At 39.7% G+C, this 14,020-nt stretch overlaps 1 protein-coding gene across 2 annotated transcripts in view; it reads right to left on the bottom strand.

The window, feature by feature from the left end:
* jade2 (jade family PHD finger 2) overlaps positions 1-14,020 on the bottom strand; it is a 225,473-nt gene that overhangs the window by 174,174 nt on the left and 37,279 nt on the right. For both annotated transcript variants that reach the window (XM_005456139.4, XM_005456140.4), the window contains exon 3: positions 13,863-13,948. In XM_005456139.4, the coding sequence (XP_005456196.2) occupies positions 13,863-13,948 (86 nt within the window). The remainder of the gene's footprint in view (positions 1-13,862; positions 13,949-14,020) is intronic.

Genomic DNA, 14,020 nt, shown 5'->3' with positions numbered 1-14,020 from the left:
AAAGAAAACAGAGAAACCCCCAACAATCATATGACCCACTATGAGCAGTCAGTTTGGCGACAGCGAGAAGGAAAAACTCCCTTTTACCAGGAAGAAACCTCCAGCAGAACCAGGCTCAGGGTGAGGCGGCCATCTGCCGCGACTGGTTGGGATGGGGGGAGGGTAACAGGACAAAGATACGCTGTGGAAGACAGCCAGAAATAACAACTAATAATTAAATGCAGAGAGCTGTATAAACACATAGTGAGTGAAGAAGGACTCAATGCATCATGGGAATCCCCCAGAGGCCTCGACCTATTGCAGCGTTACTAAGGGAGGATTCACCTGATCCAACCATAATTATATGCTTTATCAAAAAGGAAAGTTTGAAGCCTAATCTTAAAAGTAAAGATAGTGTCTGTCTCCCGAATTCAAACTGGAAGCTGGTTCCACAGAAGAGAGGCCTGAAAGCTGAAGGCTCTGCCTCACATTCTACTTTTGAATATTTTAGAAGTATTAGGGGATTTGGGAGGAGGTAAGATTTTTACCATCCCCCAAATATTATTAGGGTACATGTGAAACATAAAAAATAACACAAAAAAACTCTAAAAGAACAAAAGCTTGCCTTAAAGCAAACACATACAAGGGACAGTGAGCACGAAGAACAACCAACAGGCTGCAAAAACAAACAACGAAGCACCAAATGGGGGATGTCAGAGATGATTTAGCAAGTTTTTCATGGATGCAACCCAACTCAACTCTGCTGCTCAACCCACAAATGCCTTTTCCTTACAAACGTGGCACCATTTAAGGGGAAGTAAACAGGCTTTCCAACAGTGTAAGATTTATTGGCAAGAAGCATTGTTACAACAAAGAAACAACTGACCAAACACATTTCTTTGCTCTTTGTGTTACGTTAATATGGAGCATATTCAAAGGGCTGCAGAAACCACAGTTTTGCAGGTATTGACTGGTATTTTGTTACTACACTGTGATGTAAACCTAACTCTGCTCTCACATCCACGTTGTGCTACATTACACCTCTACACCTGACACCTCTACAGGACAGCCAGAGAAAATAAAAATGAAAGAACCAGGGGAAAAACAAAAGAAAACAAACTCCTTTGCAAACTCCTTTGACTACGATGACCTGGATGACTGAGAATCTTCACAGACAAAAGAAAACAACCGAAGTGCATCTTTTCCTGATCTTCCTCATGAAATAGGCTTCCACTTTGCATCTCAGATTTTTCAATTTTAAGTTTTCTGGTTTTCCACGTGCAACAAGAAGCAAACTAACAGTGAAAAAAAGGTCAGCGGAAAAACAAATCAACAATTAAAGAGATTAAGTAGTGAGACAGGCTATCAAGCAGGCGATATGGAGTGAAAAACAATCCCAAATCAGCCAATAAACTGCACAGAAGTATCATCATGGCTGGATTAGAAGACTCCTTTAGACTTTTAAGCATCTATATTTGCTGCTCATATTATTGATTAATCTAAACAGTTAGCATTTCAGGCAGCAAGTGAATGTTTAATCTCTTCAATGTTATTGTGTGCATTACGTTGCTGAAGTGATCAGAATATAAAATGAAATGTTACGTCAAAAAATAAAAAATTATATATATATATATATATATATATATATATATATATACACACACACACACACACACACACACACACGTATATACATATACACATATACATACAGATATAGATAGATATCTATATATATCTATATCTATATATATCTATATATATATATCTATATCTATATATCTATATCTATATATATCTATATATCTATATATATATATATATATATATCTATATCTATATCTATATATATATATATATATATATATATATATGTCTCCGAACTCTTTGATATCCCACCTGTGATTTTTTACAACTGAGTCCTGAGGTGCCGTTCAAAACATATTTTTTTTCACTTCTTCTCAGTATATGGCATCAGACACGGTTCGGATGGCAGCTTGTTCTTTGTGTGAGCGCTGCAGAGCAGGCACCATGCAGGGCACAGAGAGCACAGGCCTGAAGAAACCTTTCAGTGCGCTCGCTACACACTGCTTCAACTCAGGATGGATGGCAAGGAGGAAAAAGGCGTAAAAAGCAACAGGGAAGGGAGTCGCCGCTATTATGCAGAAACATTTCTCACTAACATAAATCACTCGCATCTACAGCCTTTACCGGCTTGACACTTTTCAAAAGACACATAAAGGACATGATAGGAATGTGAAAAGGATTTCCTCCTGCTCTTTCTATACTCCCCTCTCCCTTCTTAGATCTGAAATGTCACATCCGTAGCTATTAGCCTAGCTCCGTAGTGCTGAACTCTGAAAAGACACTCAGTCTACAATTTATGCCCCTCATTAGCGTGAGACGAGACAGTGAACAAGTCCTTTTGAGATTTCTCTGAGCGCCGGCTCCTCATCACAAGCCCCTGGCCTGAATGATGCGTGGAGCGACGGCGCTCCCCTCCACGCCAAGGGCAGGCTGATTGCCAAGGCTTCACTCAAAGGTCATGCAATTAAGCTTTGTTCCCGCTTCAATAAGGCTTTGACTGACTTACTGTGCTCCTCCGTGTGAACAGATGTGATTTTTGGCCTCAAGCGAGCTAGAATTCTGCCCTCCATTCATGTCCACAATCACGTATTCAAAGAAACGAGTCAGAGATAAAAGAATCATCACGAAAAATATAACGGCGGAAATTAACATATGTGTAGCTTGTCCACAAATTTAAATTCTAATATTTATATTCAGGGATGAGGAGGCAGTGTGGTAGAAGTTAAGTAAGTTGGATTTGGAGCCAGGAACTGCTTGGATGAGAGTCTTATCAGGGATAAGCGCTATATAAATCCAATGCATTATTATTATTATTATTATTATTATAAGCTTTCCTTCAGAAAGTCTGGAAAACTATTGCTTCAGACCAATTTAAAATACCAGTTTGGCTTCTTGGGAGCAAAATGTAAAGAAATCAACGGTGGCTCAACGTTTTTGCACAGTACTGTGAATTGTTCTGGGGCAGCTTGGATGCCTAAATGACATCACATGACATTAAAGCAGAATTTTTATAATAAATGTAATATCTTCCAAGTTTTTTTAAGTTATAATAAAAAAAATCCCCAAAACTAACTTCATGTTTAAAAACAGAGATTTCCGCACAATAACTGACTAAAACAAGCATGCAGCCCCCAAACCCACTCCGGTGGATCAGATCAGTGGAGGCTGTGCTTGTACTCTGCAGCTCCCAGGTGTGAACATGTGTACAGTCATGAATATGAAGCAAGATTTTTTAGAGAGAGCAAAAGAAAGAGGGCGAACAGGCATCGAGTTTTTAAAGTTTTTAAAAAAAACTGGGTCACTGACAAGTAAGAGTGAAGGAGACTTAAAGAGGCAGAAGCGATAAGCCAATTTCCCCCCGCAGAGTCCAATGTAAAACATCATTCTTGGTACGGCAGCTACGGCAGGCGATCTGGTGAAATGGCAAGCAAAGGCTGGGGAGAGAGATGTGACCTAGTTTTGGAGGAGATGTGTGGCTGAAACAACCAAACAACTGCATGATTAATGCTGCTTTGCATGTCTGCATCGACTGCAACTTGAGTCGGTTGTTGTGCTTTTTAGAAGCAAAATTTACTAACAGGGAACAACACAGTGGATCAAATGAAAGCCAATCTGTGTCTGCTCGCCAGGAGCTCCGGGAGATTTACCTTAAATGCAGCTTTCTAAAACAAATATTTTTTTAAAAAGACATAAAAAGTCAAGCTTTTTTTCCCCTTTTTTTTAAAATACCACATCAGGGGTGGTATTTGACCCAAAGAACAATTTCCCTCTGTCATGGCGGCTACATCAGCTCCCTCAGCGCCACTCCTCGCTTCCCCTACACTCGTGTATTTCTGAGCAACTTTGAAGACCTGCCATTATCCACCAGATCCGATAAAACTTTCCCACTGAGTCTGGTCCCAACTCACACAGTCAGAGATGCCAGCTTGTCACTGAACTCTTGCCATCCCGGTCCCATCTCTGCCTGTCCTGTTAACCAATCCAAGCCATCTTTTTTGACACCCCTTCTTGCCCCCTTGGTTCTGTTTGCTGGTTTGGATCACCTTTGTGTGCTCACTGTAAGCCTTTCTTATTTCAGCACTCGCTTGGTAAGCTTCATTTTCACGCATCTCCTGTCTCAGTCTCTGCCATTGGCTTTGAGTTCTCCTTTTAACATCTGATGCATTAAAGTCCACCCGTCTGGTGTTGTGTGCCGGCCAACGTAAATGCGACGAGAGTGGGCCCGCAGGGTCCTAGAACAGCACATCAACTTCTCAAGTGGCTTCATATTAACGCCCACTCTGATGCTAGATCTAGTTTTAAAGCAGGAGAGATCCGCTGACAGGCACGTTTGCCTTGTGTCATCGATATGAGGCGTTCAGCGGGATGCAGGAATCTCCTTATTTTCAACTTTGATACCATTTTGTCCTTCAGTCTGCTTCTGGTTCACACAATGCATAGGAGGCAGAAAATGAGCATGATCATTTTGCATTTAATGAGAGATTTTCTACTAGTTGAGAAAAGTGAGAGACGGATGGTGTCTTGTGGATGGACCGCCTGCTGAGTTTGTCAAGTTTTTATTTTCTCGGTTTCACTGTTGAATGTCAGTGCAGCGCGAGCTTTCCAGGAAGGCACTTTCACTGTTTCTGAGCAACTGGAAGCAAAACCTGACGTTTAGCAACTGACAATAAAACCATCAGTTATCAGAAGGAATCTCTAAGAAGAAGCGGACAGCTGTGACTTGGGAGGTAAAGCAGGTCCTAAGCCACAACTGGGTGTGCGAGTGTGCAAATGTGCAAATGTGTAAATGCTTAATGCGGTTTGAGTGCTCAGACTAGTCCAGGAAAGCTCTACATAAATTTATGCCTCCCATTCAGTACTTTCTTTCCAAACTCATCTCTCCCTCTCTCTCTCTCTGTAGACTTTTCCACCCCATCAGGTACAGTTAGTGTCCAGCCCTTTGATGTTCTGCCATGAAACCATCAGACATGACCGACAGTACAAATATGGGCCATGAAAGGCAAGCGCAGACACACACCGACTGCTGATGGCTAACTAGAAATAAAACAAATGCACATGAGTGCACAAATATTAACTTTACGCACGAGACAAAATACACACCCGCTGATTATTGTTTATATTTCCCCAAAGAAGTTCTCTGGCCAACGCTGCTAAGTTTATGTGTCAACAACAAACTTTAGAGCTCTGAGATGGAAGCACGAAAAGTGAAAATATCTATAAAAGCAACGTCCAAAATAACAGTTTTTCAGCCCTCACTGAGGACGGCGCAGGCTACACCTAAGACTGTCTACATCTCAGGACACCTCATTTTGAACTGAGCACTGTGCAAAACTATTGCGCTATTTCTTGATGTTTTCCTTCTGATGGGACAGATTTTTTTGTATTTTTTTTTTTGTTTGTTTTTAAAGTGATCTCGAGTAAAAAAAATTTCCAGGCTTGCTGAAGGTCTTTCAAGGTGCATTTCAGTCATTTTCAGTCTGGATCGTGTACCTGATTATTTAGCTACTTCGCACAGATCTACAAATCATTCAAGTATAAAAAGCATAAACAACTATGTACAGTCATTTGCTTAAGAAATTGGGGGGGGGGGGAAATCTGGTCCTTCAGTTGATGTTCACTGAAGAAATGGTCTCAGTGGGAGGGTGGCTGTCAGGAAGCCAGTCTTAATATAGGGAAACAGGGAGAAAAGGCTGAGGTATGCCAAATTACACAAGAACTTGCCTTTAACATCAGTGGTAACAGGTCTGATGGAGCGATGAACTTATATTAGAAACAGCTTCAATTTTCACCATGACAATAATACCAAACAAATTGCCAATGCAGTAAAAGCATAACTAGATAGTGTTCCACTGTGTGTTTTTCTATGAGCTTCTCTCCACACTCCAGAGCAATGTGGGATCATCTTGAGAGCAGAACAGAAGGCAGCCAACGTCCAAAGAAGTGCTTCAAATGTCCTACAAGAAGCCTGGAGAACTATTCCTGTTGCTAATCGGACACGTTTTCTGTTCTCTTACCAATAAGTGCAAACAATGGGTTTCTGTTTTGCCTTTTTTGTGTGTGTGTTGTTTTTTAACATTTCAACACCTGGCAGGTGAGCGAGGGGGGAGCAATGCTGACAGTTTAATACGATGGTTCGGCGCTATGTTGGCTCGCGGCGTGTGAATGTGTGAGCGTGTCCGCATTCGTTTATTTGCACTCATCTCCCGGCTGGTATGTGTCGACATGCAAAGCTCTCCGCCATCCATCCAGCCTGCTCATCCATTCACTAGGCCTGGCACGTGGAGTGTGTGTGTGTGTGTGTGTGTGTGCGCGTGTGTGTGAGTGTGTGAGAGAGAGCGTGTGTGAGAGAGAGAGAGAAAGAGACAAACTGTAACATCAACTTCGAGCTGTTTGCATCTGGTTGCCATGGAGTTTCACAGCTGTTTCCACCAGATCCTAATGAGCTTCAGCAGCTGTTAGCTTAGAGGACACACACACATGTACAAATACACTAATATATATACATACAGTACAAATGAGTTAGTTAGTATCGGTTTACTTACTTTACTGTTCACATATACAAGATTGCAGAGCATCTGAGCCAGCAGTAAGGCTGATCTAAATAATGAGTTAACACAATATATCACAATCACGACTCTTGACAGGGATCCATCTATAACATCTGCCTTGGAACAATAACTCTAATCATGACACACAAGCTGTTAAAAATGCTTTGGTTCACACAGCTTGTCAATACCCCGAGGACAGATTTCAATTTCTCTTTTATTTTTTTCTACTGGAACATGACTTTAACAAGTATTAAAGTATAAGCCTTGATATGTGCGAAAAGCACACTATAACATTTTGCATTAGACTTAAGGATGGAACAAATAGCTCTGAAGGCCTTATTTCACAATTAAAAAACTGTAAATGTAATGTAAACAAAACAGATTCCTCCTCTGTTTAAAATTTAGTTTTTGCACAATCTTACTTACAAATGGGCAGATGATCATATACCTATAAATCTACAGTCCACTGTAAACAGTTAACAGTATGAACATTAGTGAATCCAGCATCTGAAGTTCTGCAGCTCACAGAACAGGTAGCTGTGGTAATCCTAATGTTAATGCTAATGCCAAAGAGCATGACCTAAATACTGGAAAAGGTGGACCCAGCTGTTCTACTCAGACAGGGCTTGGATGTGGATTTAGTAAGTAAGGAGTATGTCTCTGTTATTTTACTGCAAATTAAAAGGACACCGGAAACAGCTCCTACTTTCTTATCAATGCTATACATGAGAAAGACACCTGTAGCCGTGATAACTATATATAACAAAGAGCCCAAAACTATAACGTCAAAACACTTTGAAGACATTAAAAGGACTAAAACAAACTGACAAAAGTAAACTTTAAGTTTTTAAGTTTTTCACTAACAAAGAGGAAAAAAATCAGATATTAAAAATTTAAGAAACCAAGCAGACTAAAAAATAAAGCTCAAGCAAAAATACCAAAAACTGAGGCCACCTATAGACAGTATAACAAGACCTGCATTTTTATTAATCGCCACAAATTATAGATTCTGGTGGTTACAAGATTATGATTTTTGAAATTCTATGGAAAAAACCCCCCAAAACATTAAACACTTCCCTTATAAGTTTATAGGCCTTGTCACTCATTTTGGGTCAAGACCACTTTGTAAATTATGGTCCTTCTAACTTTAAAAAACGAGGATTATGCAGGGAATATTACACATTTTAGCCAGTGAGTGTGCAGTTTCACATTTCATCACATCTCTCATTTTTCAAAAGAACAAGATGGTGACAATGAAAATGCTCATCTATCTGTAGAATCCCATATAATTCGCTGCTACCAAATTTCCACTTGATATTAACTGTACGGACAGTGCTTCTTTTTTTTTTCTTTTACCTTTTTGTTACCTTTTATAGGTAACAACATACCTATGTTTGCATTTTTGTTTTGTTAAGGCTTAAAGTTAAAGGTGCGTATTGGTCAAAGCACCGTTAGCCATTCACTGTCTGCGCTAATTCCAATCACTGCCATGTCAAGTGTATTTGTGGTAAAAATGCAATTATCTAATTAATACTACACGTTTTCTGTGCAGTTAACTGTCCTAACTTCCCTTACATTTTTGTAAATAAAACTTATTCATTTATCTATTACTTAGCATTAATTAGCATGTGCCTGTGTCTAACGTATGGATAAAGCTTGCTAACATGCTACCACTAGCACTAGCATTAGCCGATAACTTAGCACTCCACGTTCTCCTCCAATTACAGACACATATAGACCTCACAGCAACATGACTGCGGTCAAAATGCTAACTTGAGACTATAAAAAATGGCTTCACAGACTAATGGGTAATGTCAAAGTGGTTATGTCTATGTTTTACACACACAGTCTGACTAACATGAATAGACATGCTAATCAAACCCCAAACACTTTCCACTGCAAAACCCACTCATTTTTGCATTGTAAACTTTTCATCACTCAATATATGATTTCAAAAAATGAATAAATTACATATTAGCAAAAGAAACTTCTCATCCTAAAAAACTATCTTTAGGTTAACACCATTAAAGCCTGCTCACAAAAAAAATATCTATGCAGTATTAATTAAAATCTCGAAGCATTAAATATCAAACACCTTAAATAACTTAAACAATATAACAATCTATATTCATCTCATTTTACTTTGGTTTACTTTCACTGAACACGTGCTGAGATATTGTATTCCACCCCTGCTGATGCAAAATCCATATACAGTTCATAGTCTCAAATACTGCATGTACAGCTTACTTCTGTCTCCACACACACACACACACACACACACACACACACACGTATTTAAACAACAATGCTATCGAAAGTGCTTCACACCTGCTCATCATCTTTTTCGGCAATCCCCCCCCGCTGATACCACTTCCTTCCTCCCATGTTGCACCAGAAGTGGCTGATATTATCATTTCTAGTTCAAAGACTTCTTGCTGTAAATTGCTTGTAAAGCCTACTCAGGTAACATTTATCTTACCCTTCTCGCCTCCACAGGGCTGTTGGATATTTGTTATTGAAAATACTGTGACAAGTTGAAAGGTGTGAAACTAGTGCTTCCGATCATGCCATCCTGCTTCGGTAGGCCCACAAAATAAAGCAATCATACTTTGTAAAGAGGACCTCACCTGCGACTACATATTATATATTGCCATATTGTCCTGATGACGATGACGGCTTAAGATGCATTAATCTGGATTAATAAGCAGATTACAGTACTTGACTGAGTCTAGGTATTCTGTTTGTTTTAATCAAGACTACCCACGTGATATAGCATTAAAAAATTTAAAATTAATCGCTTTTAACTTCATGCCTTTGGTGGGTACACAATATTTAACTGCTCCCCTTCCCAGTTGTAAATAGCTGATTAACTGCATCACTGATTGCAGGTCACAGCTTTTGCTAAATGCCCAGCTGCAGACTGTATACAGCTTATTTCTGTTCTGTTTATACAATATAAACCTCATTTTGTTTGTTGAGATTTGTTAAACCCTAAAATACCATCTGGGTCACTCCTGTCCCAAATAGCTTTATTTTTTTGTATTACAGCACTAAATATACTTTTGATGAATTTTACATGCCTAATTAAATGCGGTACAAAAGTCCTCATTTCAAAGGCAGCAATCTGCTCAATAACAGATCATCCTCGTTAAATTGTGTGCAACTCACAGAGTAAGTTATCAAAATATCAAGGTCACAGAGACCAGTTGCTATTCATTTTATTCTCTAATGTTAACTATGCATATTTAATATTCTGCAGCTCTGCTCTCCCTATGCATACACTATGCATAAAGGAAGAAACACCAACAGACATCATAAACATAAACCCTTGCTGTGTCTGCTTGCATCTCCCAATAGAGACCATGACGAATAGATTGATTTTTCCCTCAAAAAAACGATTTTTGTAAACTAAGCTGCTTTTTCTATCCAGGCTGCATGTAAGCACTAGGAGGCAATCTTCATGTCTTCACACCTGCAGCTTTGAACTATTCCCAACAACCCCAATCTCACGTTTTCTGTGTTTATGTATCTAGCAACCATTAAAATTCTCCATCTCCACCCTCACCTAAAATGAGATAAAAACAGCTATAGGGAAAAAAAGGAAGCATTTGACTGTGTCCTCCTTCCGCCGAGAAAAAAACCATCTAAACCACTTCTAAGAAAAGGCAAAGCTGGAGTACGACTTGCAAAGACGCAAATAAAGATGGCTCATTTTTAGAAAAGCACTACGTTGTCATTACAAAGTCCATGGTGTTTAACATTTGCCACACCTCCCTCCGACCAAGAGTATGCATCAACCCATAAACTTTTAAACCCAGAAACCCACATTTGGAGCTACTGTTCAATTTTCTCACCAGCGGGGATGCAAATCGTCAGGATTCCTCACTACCTAAAAATAATGTTTTTGTTGACATGTTTTTAAAAAAAGCATGTAGTTCCAACCACTGGACTAACTACAAAGCACGCCATGTACAGTATTTGACAGAACCAGGTTTTTCTGGAAGGATGAAGGGGAGGGAGGTTAAAAACTAGAAGAAATCTTTGATAGAGCACACTTAAGCATCATAGCCTAGAAGTCTGTTTCACCCAGTGAACCATTTCAAGAACAACTACCACATGGAAATGTGACATTTGTTGTTTCGCTCGTCTATATTAGCCACATTTATCTACCACTTAAATACATCCTTTCATCCTTTGTCATTAGCCAGGTGAAAAAAGTGAAATAGTCCTGCTCACTCGTAACAATAATCCAGAAGGAAACTACACACTCTCATTTAAAAGCTGCTGAGTCTGCAGCTTTGCAGAGTGTCTGTTTTCGGTTTGTGTCCAGGCTGCTGCTCGCCACACTTGGCAAGCAAAGGAAACCTCACTCCTGACCCTGGAGAGTAGTTAACTGCCTATCAAGTGAAAACAAGGAACTAATGTTAGCATTATCACCAAGGGAGGAAGGCCTTTTTTCTTAGGCATGTGACGTTTGAACTATAAAACACACAGCAAGGTGTTGCTATTGCCTCAGGACGATTCACACTCTGCCAGCGGTTGCAGCCACCTCTGGTTGAAGTGCTGACAGGCAACCAGTTAGTACTCAAAGATGGGTTAGTCCTGTATTCTGGCTTAAGGACAGTGTCTTTGTTAGCTCCTCAAAATGCTGTCAAAGGATGACTTCCCTTTGAAACATTTAGTCATGAGCCCAATTAACAGGCTAGAAGGAATAACTACACATGTAATCAATTAGTTTATTGAGTCATGTGAGAAAAGGTTTTCCGTACTCATCAATGCCATTTTTCATTGCAACCCACTGCCTCCTCATTAGCTTTGTATAAATTCTAAAGATGACAATGAGCAATTTCAAACAGTCTTTCCTTTATTTTGCAGGGTAACTGCTAAAAAAATAACTGTGTCAAGAATTAAAGAGACTTTGAGAATTAGATTCATCTTTTACACCTGGTAAATTGCTGTGCAAAGAGATCCTGATTGTTGGATTGGCTGTCAGAAAACAATCAGATACAAACAAAGTCCTCTAAAGTTGGAAAAGTAGGTCAGGCACTGACAATCAACCTCTTGATTTGACCTGCATACTAGGAAAAAACATGAAATAACGAATCTGAAGTTGTAGTCTAACCTTTCCAGAAGAGAATTTTCAAAAATGACTGTAACAGATATAAGTGAGTTATAAGTGATTTACAAGTGAGCACTTTTATATCAGCAATAATGTTGCTGAATTGTACAATTCCTGAATTAATCCATCCATCCATTTTCTTCACTGTTTAAATCGCATGGCTGATTTAAATGGTCTCTACTTACCTACACTAAACTCAATTATGGATATTTCTAGAGGGTTAACAATCAAAAGCTTAAAGAACCTAGCCTTCTGATGGTTGCAGTAGGTGGACATTGTCAGTTCACAAAGCAACATCACTTTGAATGTTTGCAATATTAACAGGTAAACTCAAAAGAAAAATATTTTCATTACAAATAATGTAAAGATCCACCGTTTAAGTAAAACAAACAGATCTAGCAACCAGCTTTTACACCTGTAATCATAGAACCTAGGGTTACAGTAAGTAACCAATCCCACAAATCCATTCCTTTCACATGTTCGCGAAATGATATCGCAAAATTGTAACATTACCTTGTCAATCCGATGGACACTACACCAAAGTGGAAACCGAAAGGCTCAAAGACCCAAATAAACTAAAGTGGAAAAACAGCCGTGATATTTCTATCAGCACCAAGAGAGCAAAAAGCACCAGATTTTTAACATGAAATGAGTTAAGCTATCTTGACACCAGTTCAAATGCACTCGCGACTCTTTTTGAAAACTTTGCACTGAACCTTTGTCAGCTGCCACCCGCTCTTTTTGTTTGTTCAACCTTTCTTGTCACTCACTGCTTCGGAAAAAGCAGAAACATTACTTCAAAACACCATCCTTTATGAAAGAGCAGCGTGCCCCGGAGCGAGGAGGCAGCATTATGAAAGGGAACATGGCCCCTGGCTCTTCAGCTGAGGCCCGGGTCAGAGCAGAGAGCTAAAGTAGTAATTACTGAGAGACTGATTGCTGACAGGACCTTCCAACAGCCTGTGGTTAACTGGATGGAGCTGAGGGGGAGGAAGCATCAAATGCACAGGCCTGACAGATGCTCTGCTGATGACTCGTACTTCAGGGTGGTTCGGGGCATGCATGCCATTTTGCTTTATTCATTCTTCTTTTAAAAGTCGCTGAAAAACAGAATATTTGAGCTTCTTCACTTTTGCTAGTTTTTGACATTTCTTTTGAGCAACGATGCAGAGTTGCTCAAAAGATAAGGTGGGAGAAAATTACCTTAAATTATATGAATTCATTTTGTTAAAGAACTTTGTCGTTGAACATCCTTAGAAGCCCAGATCTGCCGTCAGAGGCAGTTACCTCCTCTGCGTTATTTAAAAATTTCCCCCCTGCTAATTTTTTAAGAGTAAATGCAATTTCTTCCAAATGGCAGATTTATTTTTGAAGTGAAACTCTTCAAAAAGCAAGAGACGAGTTCTCCTTAAACAGATCAGAGCCCACTTCACTGAGAGTGGGAGGAATGTGTGATTGTGGCAGGCAACACATTGCCACAACTGGTAGAGTGCACCATTTTCCAACCGGATTATGCCAGTTTCTTGCTCAGGGTGGTCATTTGAGAGCCCATGGCTCATTCATCATGGCCATATGGATGTTACAACCTGGTATTTTAGCCAACCAATTTATGCCATCAATGCGCCTGGTTGATTTTGCTGCGGTGACGGAGATGGCTGTATTTACATTGGACAGAAGCGACCGTTTCACTGATTCACTGACTCTCAAATGCCTTTTGTGTGAATTTATTTGATTTCCACTGATTGTGTATGCTTGGACAGTGGGATAAGCATGTTTTGACATATGTTTTTATCAAATACTCTGTGGTCTCTTACAGATCTGCAATGGCAATCAGCTCTGAAACATGAGACGGTAGCAACAATGCCCACATTACATGCAACCAAGCAAACAAAGGATGTGACTGGGTATTTGAATATCATTCTACCGTTCAAAAACATGGACAAGCTGACCAAAAATGTTTGAATCTGACCATTTCTGCCAATTTTGCAAAGCCAAAACAAAATTTCTTTCATTGAAGTGGAGCAAATTTGTGAGCTTGTTACGGTCAAACAGAGACTGGGTTTCATTAAACACATGCTGGTGTACTCTATGGGTCTGAGTCACTAAACCCAGCTGCCAAACTAACTTACCTCTGATGGTTTCTTGTGCTGGTGGCGGACCCATGTGCTGCTGGTGCCCATATTCTTGGATGACCTGGACCATGACGTCACTTGACCTGCAAGAATAACAAAGACAGCAATGATACCACAGTCAGTGTAAGATCAGGAAACCAGTCTTTCTCTAACCA

The sequence above is a fragment of the Oreochromis niloticus genome, linkage group LG10 (genome assembly GCF_001858045.2).
Source record: "Oreochromis niloticus isolate F11D_XX linkage group LG10, O_niloticus_UMD_NMBU, whole genome shotgun sequence".
NCBI classification, from domain to species: domain Eukaryota; kingdom Metazoa; phylum Chordata; class Actinopteri; order Cichliformes; family Cichlidae; genus Oreochromis; species Oreochromis niloticus.
This window is presented reverse-complemented; position numbering and strand designations above follow the sequence as displayed.